The following is a 14,214-nucleotide window of genomic DNA, read 5'->3' on the forward strand; positions in this document are numbered from 1 at the left end:
AGTAGAACAGCATCTCTCTGACCTGCCTCTCAGCACCCTGTCCTGTAGAACAGCATCTCTCTGACCTGCCTCTCAGCACCCTATCCTGTAGAACAGCATCTCTCTGACCTGCTTTTCAGCACCCTATCCTATATAACAGAATCTCTTTAACCCGTGTCTCAGCACCCTAGGCAGTAGAACAGCATCTCTCTGACCTGCCTCTCAGCACCCTATCCTGTAGAACAGCATCTCTCTGACCTGCCTCTCAGCACCCTATCCTGTAGAACAGCATCTCTTTAACCCGTGTCTCAGCACCCTAGGCAGTAGAACAGCATCTCTCTGACCTGCCTCTCAGCACCCTATCCTGTAGAACAATATCTCTTTGACCTGCCTCTCAGCACCCTATCCTGTAGAACAGCATCTCTCTGACCTGCTTTTCAGCACCCTATCCTGTAGAACAGCATCTCTTTAACCCGTGTCTCAGCACCCCAGGCAGTAGAACAGCATCTCTGACCTGCCTCTCAGCACCCTGTCCTGTAGAACAGCATCTCTCTGACCTGCCTCTCAGCACCCTATCCTGTAGAACAGCATCTCTCTGACCTGCTTTTCAGCACCCTATCCAGTAGAACAGCATCTCTCTGACCTGCCTCTCAGCACCCTATCCTGTAGAACAGCATCTCTCGGACCTGCCTCTCAGCACCCTATCCTGTAGAACAGCATCTCTTTAACCCGTGTCTCAGCACCCTAGGCAGTAAAACAGCATCTCTTTGACCTGCATCTCAGCACCCTATCCTGTAGAACAGCATCTCTTTGACCTGCATCTCAGCACCCTATCCTGTAGAACAGCATCTCTCTGACCTGCCTCTCAGAACCCTATCCTGTAGAACAGCATCTCTTTAACTCGTGTCTCAGCACCCTAGGCAGTAGAACAATATCTCTCTGACCTGCCTCTCAGCACCCTAGCCTGTAGAACAGCATCTCTCTGACCTTCCTCTCTGCACCCTAGCCTGTAGAACAGCATCTCTCTGACCTGCCTCTTAGCACCTATCCTGTAGAACAGCATCTCTCTGACCTGCCTCTCAGCACCCTATCCTGTAGAACAGCATCTCTTTAACCCGTGTCTCAGCACCCTAGGCAGTAGACCAGCATCTCTCTGACCTGCCTCTCAGCACCCTATCTTGTAGAACAGCATCTCTCTGACCTGCCTCTCAACACCCTATCCTGTAGAACAGCATCTCTCTGACCTGCCTTTCAGCACCCTATCCTGTAGAACAGCATCTCTCTGACCTGCTTTTCAGCACCCTATCCTGTAGAACAGCATCTCTTTAACCCGTGTCTCAGCACCCAAGGCAGTAGAACAGCATCTCTCTGACCTGCCTCTCAGCACCCTGTCCTGTAGAACAGCATCTCTCTGACCTGCCTCTCAGCACCCTATCCTGTAGAACAGCATCTCTCTGACCTGCTTTTCAGCACCCTATCCTGTAGAACAGCATCTCTCTGACCTGCCTCTCAGCACCCTATCCTGTAGAACAGCATCTCTCTGACCTGCCTCTCAGCACCCTATCCTGTAGAACAGCATCTCTTTAACCCTTGTCTCAGCACCCTAGGCAGTAGAACAATATCTCTCTGACCTGCCTCTCAGCACCCTAGCCTGTAGAACAGCATCTCTCTGACCTTCCTCTCTGCACCCTAGCCTGTAGAACAGCATCTCTCTGACCTGCCTCTCAGCACCCTATCCTGTAGAACAGCATCTCTCTGACCTGCTTTTCAGCACCCTATCCTGTAGAACAGCATCTCTTTAACCCGTGTCTCAGCACCCTAGGCAGTAGAACAGCATCTCTTTGACCTGCATCTCAGCACCCTATCCTGTAGAACAGCATCTCTTTGACCTGCATCTCAGCACCCTATCCTGTAGAACAGCATCTCTCTGACCTGCCTCTCAGCACCCTATCCTGTAGAACAGCATCTCTTTAACTCGTGTCTCAGCACCCTAGGCAGTAGAACAATATCTCTCTGACCTGCCTCTCAGCACCCTAGCCTGTAGAACAGCATCTCTCTGACCTTCCTCTCTGCACCCTAGCCTGTAGAACAGCATCTCTCTGACCTGCCTCTTAGCACCCTATCCTGTAGAACAGCATCTCTCTGACCTGCCTCTCAGCACCCTATCCTGTAGAACAGCATCTCTTTAACCCGTGTCTCAGCACCCTAGGCAGTAGAACAGCATCTCTCTGACCTGCCTCTCAGCACCCTGTCCTATAGAACAGCATCTCTCTGACCTGCATCTCAGCACCCTATCCTGTAGAACAGCATCTCTCTGACCTGCCTCTCAGCACCCTTTCCTGTAGAACAGCATCTCTTTAACTCGTGTCTCAGCACCCTAGGCAGTAGAACAATATCTCTCTGACCTGCCTCTCAGCACCCTAGCCTGTAGAACAGCATCTCTCTGACCTTCCTCTCTGCACCCTAGCCTGTAGAACAGCATCTCTCTGACCTGCCTCTTAGCACCCTATCCTGTAGAACAGCATCTCTCTGACCTGCCTCTCAGCACCCTATCCTGTAGAACAGCATCTCTTTAACCCGTGTCTCAGCACCCTAGGCAGTAGAACAGCATGTCTCTGACCTGCCTCTCAGCACCCTATCCTGTAGAACAATATCTCTTTGACCTGTCTCTCAGCACCCTATCCTGTAGAACAGCATCTCTCTGACCTGCCTCTCAGCACCCTAGGCAGTAGAACAGCATCTCTCTGACCTGCCTCTCAGCACCCTATCTTGTAGAACAGCATCTCTCTCACCTGCCTCTCAACACCCTATCCTGTAGAACAGCATCTCTTTAACCCGTGTCTCAGCACCTTAGGCAGTAGAACAATATCTCTCTGACCTGCCTCTCAGCACCCTATCCTGTAGAACAATATCTCTTTGACCTGTCTCTCAGCACCCTATCCTGTAGAACAGCATTTCTCTGACCTGCCTCTCAGCACCATATCCTGTAGAACAGCATCTCTCTGACCTGCCTCTCAGCACCCTATCCTGTAGAACAGCATCTCTCTGACCTGCCTCTCAGCACCCTATCCTGTAGAACAGCATCTCTTTAACCCGTGTCTCAGCACCTTAGGCAGTAGAACAATATCTCTTTGACCTGCCTCTCAGCACCCTAGGCAGTAGAACAATATCTCTTTGACCTGCCTCTCAGCACCCTAGGCAGTAGAACAATGTCTCTTTGACCTGTCTCGCAGCACCCTAGGCAGCAGAACAATATCTCTTTGACCTGTCTCGCAGCACCCTAGGCAGTAGAACAATATCTCTTTGACCTGTCTCGCAGCACCCTATCCCGTAGACCAGATTCCTGAACATCGTGTCTTTAACATGTATCCCCGTGCTTCTGTGGCAATATCACTGTGGAAGACGCACATTCCTCACACATATTTTGGGGGACAATTATACTTGCATAGCCTTCCTGTGGTTTTAGGAAACAATCCTTTGGTTTGGTGTCTTGTATCAAGAGTCCCTTTAACCACAAAGAAAAAACATAGCAGGAAGCCAGAACGTTGTTTTCAGCCTTCTGCATTTTCAGTGTGTGATTAGAATTGAGCAGTCGCCTGATATTAACAAGATCCATTACCACCCTAGTGTCTGGAATCAAAGGTCTCTTCATTCACCCCTGTTAGAATGACTGCTCCTTCTGGATTGTTACTTATGTGTGTTCACGTGTGTAAGAAGAAGGGGTGACAATGGGAGGCTTCAGTAGGACGACCATTTGCATGTCACCCGATGCCTCTTTGGACTGACGAGTCAGTATAGAAGATGAGTGATGGTGGGTCATCGACACTGATCTGTAGGCTATGTTTTCTTAGAAGTATTTACATCCCACGCGTTATGCTGCTAGTGTGCAATCTCACTGTAAAAAAAATATATTTTGGGCCAGAGAGATGGACTGAGAGGCACTATGGTAAGTAGCAGGTGTCGCTTTTAGCAAATAAGGCAAGACAGTCATCTTTGTCCCATTCGGAGGAAACCCCATCACAAGTTATGAACATGACGTTTTCCTTTCAACGGGGAAGTGATTCAGCTCATGAGAGGCTCATGTGCTCACATCTATTTAAATCCCGGAATCAAAGTGAAGCAGAGCTGCTAGCTGGTCAGTTCACTGGATGAATGTCCCTTCGGTGTTTTGCGGGAGAAGGAGCAGGGGAGATAGGAGATTGCATTTTACAATGCACTGAAACCTCAAAATATCTTTCCCCGAAGTTTGCAACACAGAAGGGCAGTGTTGGTTTTCTTACCCCTGTCTCCTGTAATCGAGAATTGGCCCTTTTTAGATGTACACCCAAGTGAGCGTGTTTTGCTTTTAGTTAAACATCCTGCCCCCCTATCCAATTGCCCTTCTCGTCACTTGTTTACACAATTTCCTGTCCGCTGTGCTTTAAATGGGTACTGAGTACCTGTATTCTTTAATTGGAATGGGAGAGTACCAGTACTTCTCAGTAACAAGCAGGTACTCCTAAAGAGTGGGTACCAGCAATTCTGTATTCCCAGTTAAAGCACTGCAGGCTGTCCGTATTCAGGAGGGCCATGTTCATTCCCTTGCTGACCCTTATGTTACTCCTCTCCACCCTAAGCAAGATAGGACATTGTAACATTTGCAGCACCATTCTAAATCAGGTTATTGTTGTCAGTAGGCTCTGTCACCGACGAATGCCTGGGAATGGGCTCACAGGCCTCCGTATTTTGCCAATTTTCAAACTAGTTAAGTTGGATTTCGTTGAGGCCACAGTCGAGTTTACCATTGATGAGAGTTCCATCTATGGGCATTTAGTGGCTGGGATGATGCCAGAGTTTAAGAACTCTCCTTACTTGCCTTTGATACTATTATTTTTGTATGCGTATAAGACTCTTGAATGCCTTCTGAGTGCAATATATATTTATAGGTTATTTCTTACTAAAAGCAGATTTGTTTTTCTTGCTCAATTTTTCAGTCTAGCCTAACACTGTTCTTGTTTTTATTTTGCTCCCAGGGCAATGGCCAAGAGGAACAACAGTTCAGGAGTGGCTGGCTGTTTAAATCAAGAAGACATAAGCGATCATCCAGGCTCTCCTGTAGACAAAACAGAACTTTCTAAAAACACCCGTCCAAGTTTCGAATCGAATGACCTAATAAACTTCGATTCAGATGGAAAAGGAAGCGAGATTAAGAGCAGCGATACGAGAACGCATCAAAAGGCGTGGAAGACTTCTGAAAGTGATGGAGACTCGCAACAAAAGCTGCAGCGATCCCAGAGCAAGTCTGGAGACCAGCATGAAGATTCAAAGCAACCCTTGGGAAGTAAGACTGAAAAGCCGCACCGAGACCTACATGAATGTGTGAGCAGCGATAATTCGGTCCTGGACAAGAAGCCGCGGGGAGCTGATGGCTACCTTGATGACAAGAGGAGCAAAGTCAAAGGTCCAGATCCGGGCTATCTCAGGGAGAAGGAGGATGGGCAGTTCCCAGATGGTTATCACTGTGAGAAGAGCCCAATGGGCGCACATCCCTCATGTACTAAAGAAGAAGTGTTGCCCACCAGGAGCCCTGTGGGCGCCTTAGATAATGGGGAAAGATACCTAGGAGTGAACACCGACCTCCTAAAGAAAACTGACCCCGCCCGTCCAATGCCACCGTTGAGGCCATCATCTGAACATGTTGTGCTGGTAGAGGTGAGTGCTATTGATGGACCAGGGATTTGTGAAAGCAACACAAAGTTTCCATTAAGTATACCCTAGGCTTATAACGCTAACGGACATAGACATGCACAACTCTCAGTTTATCATTGTCAAATATTTTTTTTTTTTAAGAACGTGTTTTCTTAGATTATTGGAAGGATCAGAACACACATTGGGCCATATGTATCATTCCAATTTGCGATCACAAACCCCGAAATTTGCAGAATTTTGGCGTTTGCGATCGCAATTGGGCACAGTGGTATGTATGAAAGAAAAACTGGCTTGGAAAATAAGGATCGCAAAATTTGCGATTCCCTATTTTGCGATTGCATTTAAGGAATCGCAAATTGCTATTCCTTAAAGGCAATGTAAAAAGCACAGTAAAAGTGCAATTTGGCCTCAAGGTATCGCAAATTACCACCAACTTCAAGTTGGTGGTTATTTGAGATTTCTCTGAAAAATGCACTTTTTTGCATTTTTCAAAGTGCCATGTGGCGCACATTCATGCCCTTAGGGCACGCATGTGTGCCACATGTGCACACATGCACATTTCAGGGGTGCAACAGGGTGTCCCTTTGACACCCTGGCACAGCTTGAAATTGTATACTATTCTATTCTATTCTATTCTATTCTATTCTATTGTTTTGGTAGAGCGCAAACTGCTGCCCCAGCAATGAGGCGTCCCGGCGCTAAGAACCACAGACCCTGGTCTGAGCGGGAGAGGGTGGAAGGGAATTAGGGGAGAGGGAATAGGAACGTTTCAATTGCTTTCCGGAACGCCGGTAGGCTTTCTATGGAGCGGATGTGTTGTGGCAGACAGTTCCATAGTTTAGCTCCAAGGAACCTGAAAGAGCGGCCGCCCATGCGGCAGAGTTTTATGCGTGGAACGCATAGGAGGTTTTGGTTTGAGGATCGCAGGGTACGTGACGGCGCGTAGGGGGTGAGGAGTGGTCGAAGCAGTGGGGGGGTATCCAGTTTGATGGTTTTGAAGGTCATGATGAGGGCCTTGAACTTAATTCTGGAGTCGACGGGTAGCCAGTGTAGTTTTTGTATGGTCGCTCTGGCTGAACATCTGCGGGGAGGCCGACTAGAGTTCTAGCCGCAGAGTTTTGCACGCGTTGGAGTCGTGCTACCTCACTTTTGTTGGCGCCAAGAAGGAGAACATTGGCGTAGTCAAGACGCAAAAGGATGGTGGCTTGAATGATAAGTTGGCGAGTCTTGGCGTCGAAGAAGCCTAGTATATGGCTAAGACTCCTCAGCAGGCCGATACAGGTGCCAGCAACTTTTTTGGTGTGGGCCTGAAAATTGAGTGAGGCATCCATCCAGACTCCTAGGTTTTTCACTAGGGATTTGGGAGATGGGATGGTGCCTAGGGAGGATGGCCACCAATGCTCATTCCAGAGGCTGGTGTTTTTGCCAAGGAGTAGCACCTCTGTTTTGCCAGCATTAAGCTGTAGACAGTTATTAGTCATCCATTGAGCAACCGCGGAAAGACCGTTTTTAAAACTGGAGGATGAGATGGAAGGGGCTTCTGTAAGTGCGATGGCCAGCTGAGTGTCGTCGGCGTACGACACTAATGTCAGGCCCCACTCTTTGGCCACTGCCGCCAAAGGCTGGACGTAAAGATTAAAGAGGGATGGGCTCAATGCAGAGCCCTGCGGAACTCCCTGTGCAATAGGGTGGGGTTTGGATAGAAAGGGGGGAGCAGAGACCCGAAAGGATCTGTCTTTGAGAAAAGAACGGAACCAATCCAAAGCATGGCCAGACACTCCAAATGTTTCCAAACGATTGAGGAGGATGTCATGGGATACCGTATCAAAGGCCGCGCTGAGGTCGAGAAGAATCAGCGCAGCACTTTGACCGGCATCTAAAATTGTTCGGAGGTGCTCTGTGGTGGCCAGGAGAGCAGACTCAGTACTATGGTCTGGTCTGAACCCATTTTGGGATGGGTCCAGGATGTTATTGTTGACCATGTGCTGAGATAGAGTGCTGTTCACATGTGCCTCAGCGAGCTTAGACAGCCATGGAAGCAGGGAGATTGGTCGAAAATTCTCCGGTTTCGATGGGTCGAGGGTGGGTTTCTTGATGATGGGTGAAACCCACGCTTGTTTCCAGGCAGATGGTACGCTCGCAGAGGTAAAGGAAAGGTTCAGCATAGAGGTGAGTGGGGGTAGAAAGAAGTTGAGAGATTCTAAGAATTGAGCCGGGCGCATAGGGTCAGCCGGTGAACCAGATTTAACTTTTTGGAAAAGTCTAATGAGGTTATCATCGGAAATTTCCGGGATGTGAGTCAAGGTAGAATAATTGGAAGAAGGAGAAAGGCTATTGGTAGGGTTAGGGGAATGCTGAGGAAAAGAGGTATATATTTTCTGTACCTTGTCGACAAAAAACCTAGCAAGATCTTCGCATTGTTGTGCGGAGGAGATATTAGGGAGGGGGGATTTGCCACTCTGAAGTTCTTGAACAAGTTTAAAAACTTCCTTGGCAGGGGTGGGACTGGATTCAATTTTGTCAGCATAGAAGGCAGTTCGCGCAGCACGGATGGCTTTGTGGTATGTTTTTTGTTTTAGTAGATAGTTGGATTTATCTTCGCTGTTATAGTCCCTTCTCCAAAGGCGCTCCGCTCTTTTGCAGTCTTTGCGCATGTTTTTGAGGGTGTCATTATACCAAGGGTTGGATGGGGAGTTGCGTCCTATCGACCATTTTGCTGGAATGAGGGCATCTAGCCCTCCCGTGATCCAATCATGAAAGGCGCTATAGTTGGCGTTGATGTCAGAATTGGTGTCATGGTGGAATTCTCCAAGGGTGGTATGGAGGTCACTGTGGGGCAGTTTGTGCCATGGTCTTTTTAGACGACGGGTCGATGCTGTTTTGTGCCTGCTTTTATTGACTAGTATGGACAGTTTTATGAGGTGGTGATCTGTCCATCCCATCGGAACGGGTATATCTGATGTAAGTTTCTCCATGTTTGTGAATACTGGGTCTAAAATGTGACCAGCTAGGTGCGTCGGAGTAAGAATAAGAGAGTTGAGTTGCAGTGCGGAGAGATCTGCAAGAAGATTTTTGATCGTAACGTCGTTAAGCAGGTCAAAGTGCAGGTTGAGATCGCCTAGAATGGTGAAGTTTGAGTTTTTTGTTATAAGAGAGGTTGCTGTCTCAAGAAGAGCCTCAATAAATTTTGAAGCGGGGCAGGTGGGCGATAGATGTAAAGGCCCGACACAGTGAAGTTCGGATTTATAGTGATTTTAAAGTGGGCGCTTTCACAGTCGGGCAGTTCTTCCTTGACGAAAGAACAAGAAAACAACTTCTTATAGATTATGGCGATGCCACCTCCTCTTCCATCCCTATTGATGGTTGACATAAGGTAGTCGTCTGGTAGTGTAAGGTTGGGTATGGCAGAGGTGCCATCCCGTAACCAGGTTTCACAGAGGAAGAGGATGTCAGGATTTTCGTCCAGAATGAGGGTATTAACCTCAAGGTGGTGTTTGGGTAGTGACCTAACGTTGAGATGGAGAAACGTAATGGGGGTGGTATTGACAGGTTCTAGTAGCTGTCGAATGGTGTAGGGGTTAGCAGTAGTAAAATCACAATTTTGACATTGGAGGCATGTGAGACCAGGCGTACCTGTAATGTTTGCGCAGGATCGTCCGGGGTTCCAGGCAAGTAGTTGCTCCCTGTCGTAATGAAGGGGTGTTGATGGAATAAGGCCAGGGGGACTGGCGAGAGGCGATGACTTGGCGATGACGGGCGCAGACAGGCTTGCCTTAGGCGCGCAAACGGCGCGCCCGCTGCGCCCGTCTGCTGCGCGTACGGTGAAAGCACATGATTATCAAGAGGCTGGAGTGGCGGTGGGCGTGGCCTCAAAGTGGGCGTGGTCACGCGGCTCGCCGGCGATGGCGGCGGCAAATGTTTGGAGTTTTGGGTCGGCAATCAGCCTTCAATCGGTTGTGCGCTATGCTCAGAGGACAGGTCCAAGGGTCCTATTGAGCGAGAGAGTGCTTTTTAAAAAACAGGTAAATAGGTGACAATAAGTTTAAAAGTTACACAACAAGAACTCCTGGCTTCCGCCTCAGGAGGATTTCGTGCTTCTGACCTGAAACGCTTGTGTTCAGCGCTTATATGTGAGTGGCGGTGGGCGTGGCCTCAAAGTGGGCGTGGTCACGCGGCTCGCCGGCGGCAAATGTTTGGAGTTTTGGGTCGGCAATCAGCCTTCAATCGGCTGTGCGCTATGCTCAGAGGACAGGTCCAGGGGTCCTATTGAGCGAGTGAGTGCTTTTTTAAAAACAGGTAAATAGGTGACAATAAGTTTAAAAGTTACACAACAAAAACTCCCGGCTTCCGCCTCAGGAGGATTTCGTACTCAATTTGCAATTCTCTAATTGAGAAATGCAAATTGAGAATGTCTTCCCATTCATTTCTATGGGCCTCTAGGCCCATAGGAATGAATGGGGAGGTATTCCTTAATTGCAAATCGCAATTTGCAATTAAGGAATATGTAGGATTCACAAAAATATTTACAAATCCTACATACATAGCGTTTTGCAATTCTCAAATAGCGATTTGCAATAAATCGCAAATTGAGAATCGCAAAATCAGAGTTTGATACATATGGCCCCAAGCTTCTTAAATGGTCAGCGGTGAGCCGCAAATGTAATAGCAACCAATTCTTGTGATCCTGTATATTCCCTCCTCTTAAATCCACAGTCCCCTAAACAAGGTATACCCACCTCCTTCCCACCTACCCGGTCTGGCGGAGTGTCAGTAGAACGATTCTAATGACTACATCCTGTAATGTTCAACATTATTCATATTGCATCTGTACACTCCTGATCAAGCAGCCTCGGAGCCCTAAGCCTCGGAGGGCATGTCCACTCAAGATTTTCCCTTACTCCATATATGTGACCAGCAATTTCCATAGTCCCAATAACGTACTTCCTTTCGGTCACATGAGTTGTACACATTTCTGTGGCCATTGCGTCCCTCAGTTTCAAATATCACTTGTCCATTATGGGTGCTTACTGTCTTTTCCAGTTCCTGGCGATGACCATCATCACTGGAAGGAGTAATCGTCAGAACATCTTTCATCTCTTACCATGAAGAGCTCAGACCTAGGAGAGCCAAGGGTGTTTTACAGTGTGGGTCCTTCTGGATTTATATGTTGTGCATTATTCTGCCATCTAATGGTTGGTACTGGAATGTCTCTATTTTTTCAATTCAATATTTATTTTGTCCCCGATTCTGCCCTTTACCGGTGTCAAGTTGCAGGGGTGTTGTGGTGCGCAGTCACTTGACGATGTGCGCAGCTTTATTGGTGCTGCTCCCCTTCCACGAGTAAGTCCATGAAAGAACTGTCTCTGTTGCCGTGTGTATTACCATATAATTGTAGTGCAGTGGCTTGGTTGCTGTGCAGCAAGCGAGGTGTGGTACACTGTTAGTTGTGAACTGCCTCCGGAAGGAATTCTTCTGCGAGTGGTGGCTCTACCCCTTAATTGCCCTCTGGACTGCAGGGCGTCCATGGGTCTTGCTGTGGACCTGTCCTTTTTTAGGTCTCGCCTGACCCGGCGCATGCGTTGGTCTGACGAGACATTTAGTGAGGGCTCAAAAAATGCTACCATGGCCAGCCTGGCCAGCCTAGAACTACAGTGCATGTGCACGGGCTCGGACTTAGGAGCCGAGGCGCCAAATTGCAAACCTCGTCATACTCATTGAGCGCCCGAGATCACTTTCGCCCTCGATTACTTTAGCAGCGCCCCTTTGATGTTCTTGTTCAAACAACATCAAACATCAAAGAACATGTTGTTGTGTTAATGCTTTGCTGCGCCCGTTTGACTTACAATGTGCATTTTCTTTCCACAAACTCGTTGTTTGTGTTCCTTTATTTTGAGATGCTTTTAGTATTACTGTCACACACACACACAACCACAACCTCACGCACAACCACAACCACACGCACAACCACACAGGCACAACCACACAGGCACAACCACACAGGCACAACCACACAGGCACAACCACACAGGCACAACCACACAGGCACAACCACACAGACACAACCACACAGACACAACCACACAGACACAACCACACACACACAACCACACACGCACAACCACACACACACACACACACACAACCACACAACCACACCCATAACCACACACAACCCCACACACAACCCCACACACACACAACCACACACACAACCACATACACAACCACACGCACAACCACACACACACACAAACACACACACACACAACCACACCCAACCACACACATATACAACCACTCACACAACCACACACACAACCACACACAAACACAACCAACCACACAACCACACAACCACACACACAACTACACACACAAACACACAACCACACACACACACACACAACCACACACAACCACACACACAACCACACTGTTAGAAGGTGGTTCTGACACTGTGGGCTGCCCGGATTTTTCGCTTTTTGAGCACCTAATTGTGGAGCTTTTACTCTGGGGGAACCTCATAATCTGGGACTCACCCACAGTGAACTCATAATGAAGGAGACTGAATGGAGATTTTACTGGTGTACCCCTGGCTTGACTAGCCCGCTGCGCAGCAGCTGGAGTATGGGACACCGTGCTGGTTACATGCAGACACGACTGTACATGCGTGTGCACACGAGTAGGGGCTGCGCAGGGGAGATTCCTAGCGTGCGCAGTCCAGGAGCAGCTACAGAGTGAATGGTGTGGCAGGACTTATGCAGAATTGGGTGATGACATGGAATAGGCTTTATACCCTGGGAAGGAACATGCCAGGGAAAGTCAGTGTGTTTTACTGTGTTTTCACTTCATTATTCCCTATAGGGGATGTGGGGCCCATGGCTAAAATGACTTCCACAAAACCTACAGATTCCAGACACGCACTAATGTCCAGTGTAACTGATGTGAAAATGAGTATTCTGCAGAGTCCAAAGTCATATTTGTACTGCTTTTGGGTCATCCAGAAATGTCATATTTCTCTGAATCCCTGGCTGGGGTCTGGCCATGGCAGGTTAGAATAATGACCTTTCTTCCCAGAGCAAAGATCTTCCCTCCAAGGAGAAAAGATAGGTGGAGCTACAAGCCAATCCATCAACTGCTGTCGCTGGGTGCCAGGCACCAGGTTGCACCAAGGAGGGAAGGCAGTGAGGGGGGAAGGAGTTGGGTTTCAGAGGCCATGTGGCGACTGGACGACGCCATGTTTGAACAACCCAGAAACTGGCCAAGAAGGAGGGAGCAAGGGCAGGGAAGTGATGTGTCTATGTTTGATAGGACACACAGAGACTTCCTGCCAGCCCCCTACTCAACTTTTAAAAGTACTTGCACAGGAGGAGAAGCTCTCTATGGGGTGTGGTCTGCTGAGGGGAAAGGTGCTGGAGCCTGGCTCAATGGGCATTTGGAAGGTGGACACCCCTGACTGCCCCCCAGGCCCCTAACCTCGCCAGAAGAAGAGCCCAGGACCGGGCGCAGAAGAAGAGGCGCAGGGAGCCACTGAAGACCGCTCTCTGCAGAATGCACCCTCTGGGAGACCCGGAGAACGAAGGAGAGTGCTCCCAGTGGCTGGGGAGCACCACCAGGAGCAAGAAGTCGCGTAAATGGGGCAGATCAGACCCCCAGGGGTGGAGGTGGGCCCCCGGAAGGTAGGCGACCTTTGACCCCTAAGAAGACCGACGACGAAGCGCCTAGGGTTCCGCCGCTGGTTTCAGAGATGTCCCCGGGGTGTGTTACAGGTCCCAGGGGCTGCCCTCCCCAAAAAAGTAAAGCCGGGGTGAAGATGCCCCCACGGGGTGCCAGGAGCCCACCCTGGCCCCCGCTGAATCCTGCGCTGGGGAGTGCCGTCACGCTCCCCGTGAAGAGATGTGGGAGGAAGGGGCCTGTGTGTCCAACTTCGGGCCCCGTGTGAGGAGGTGGGGGCGGGAGGTGCCGTTGCGCCCACCGCAAAGAAGACGGGAGGAGGGGCCCGGGACCCCATCTCTGGGCCCCACAGTGTCTAGGATGGGGGGAGCGCTGTCACGCCCGCCCCGAAGATGTCCAGGGGCCCGGGACCCCATCCCCAGGCCCTGAAACAGAGGAGGAGGCTGGGGGAGTGCCGCCGCCTTCCCCCGAGGGCCGGAGAAGCCTTGCGCGTCTGCCTGCCGGAGCGGGCAGACCAGAACTGAGTGTGCGGCTCCCGCGGCAGCACGCAAGGGTGCTGGCCGGGTGGAGAGCCGGCGAGGGCAGCCGGGGGTAGGTTCCCCAGGCTGCCCCCCAACGATTGGGCATGCAGGGGTCCCGGAGGGGACCTACCCCCCCCCTCCAAGAGGAGCGAGAGGTGCCAGGGGCCTGGGCGGGACCTGGCCCCAGAAAATCGGAAGATCGGCCGGTGGTGGGCTCCCCGAGCCGAATGACTCACCTGAGGGTCCGGGTGGAGCCAGACCCTCCCACCAACGTCCGCAGCAACCTGGGGCACACATCGCGGCTCTCCCCTGCACAGCGGGAGAGCCGCTCATCTATTATGCAGAAATAGGA

At 49.9% G+C, this 14,214-nt stretch overlaps 1 protein-coding gene across 1 annotated transcript in view; it reads left to right on the top strand.

The window, feature by feature from the left end:
• Positions 1–14,214, top strand: part of LOC147679864 (poly(ADP-ribose) glycohydrolase-like) — a 471,979-nt gene that overhangs the window by 48,865 nt on the left and 408,900 nt on the right. The window contains exon 2 of the mRNA XM_086943423.1: positions 4,992–5,670. Coding sequence (XP_086799549.1) covers positions 4,996–5,670 — 675 coding nt within the window. The 5' untranslated portion in view covers positions 4,992–4,995. The remainder of the gene's footprint in view (positions 1–4,991; positions 5,671–14,214) is intronic.

Source organism: Lissotriton vulgaris, chromosome 11, assembly GCF_964263255.1.
Source record: "Lissotriton vulgaris chromosome 11, aLisVul1.2, whole genome shotgun sequence".
NCBI classification, from domain to species: domain Eukaryota; kingdom Metazoa; phylum Chordata; class Amphibia; order Caudata; family Salamandridae; genus Lissotriton; species Lissotriton vulgaris.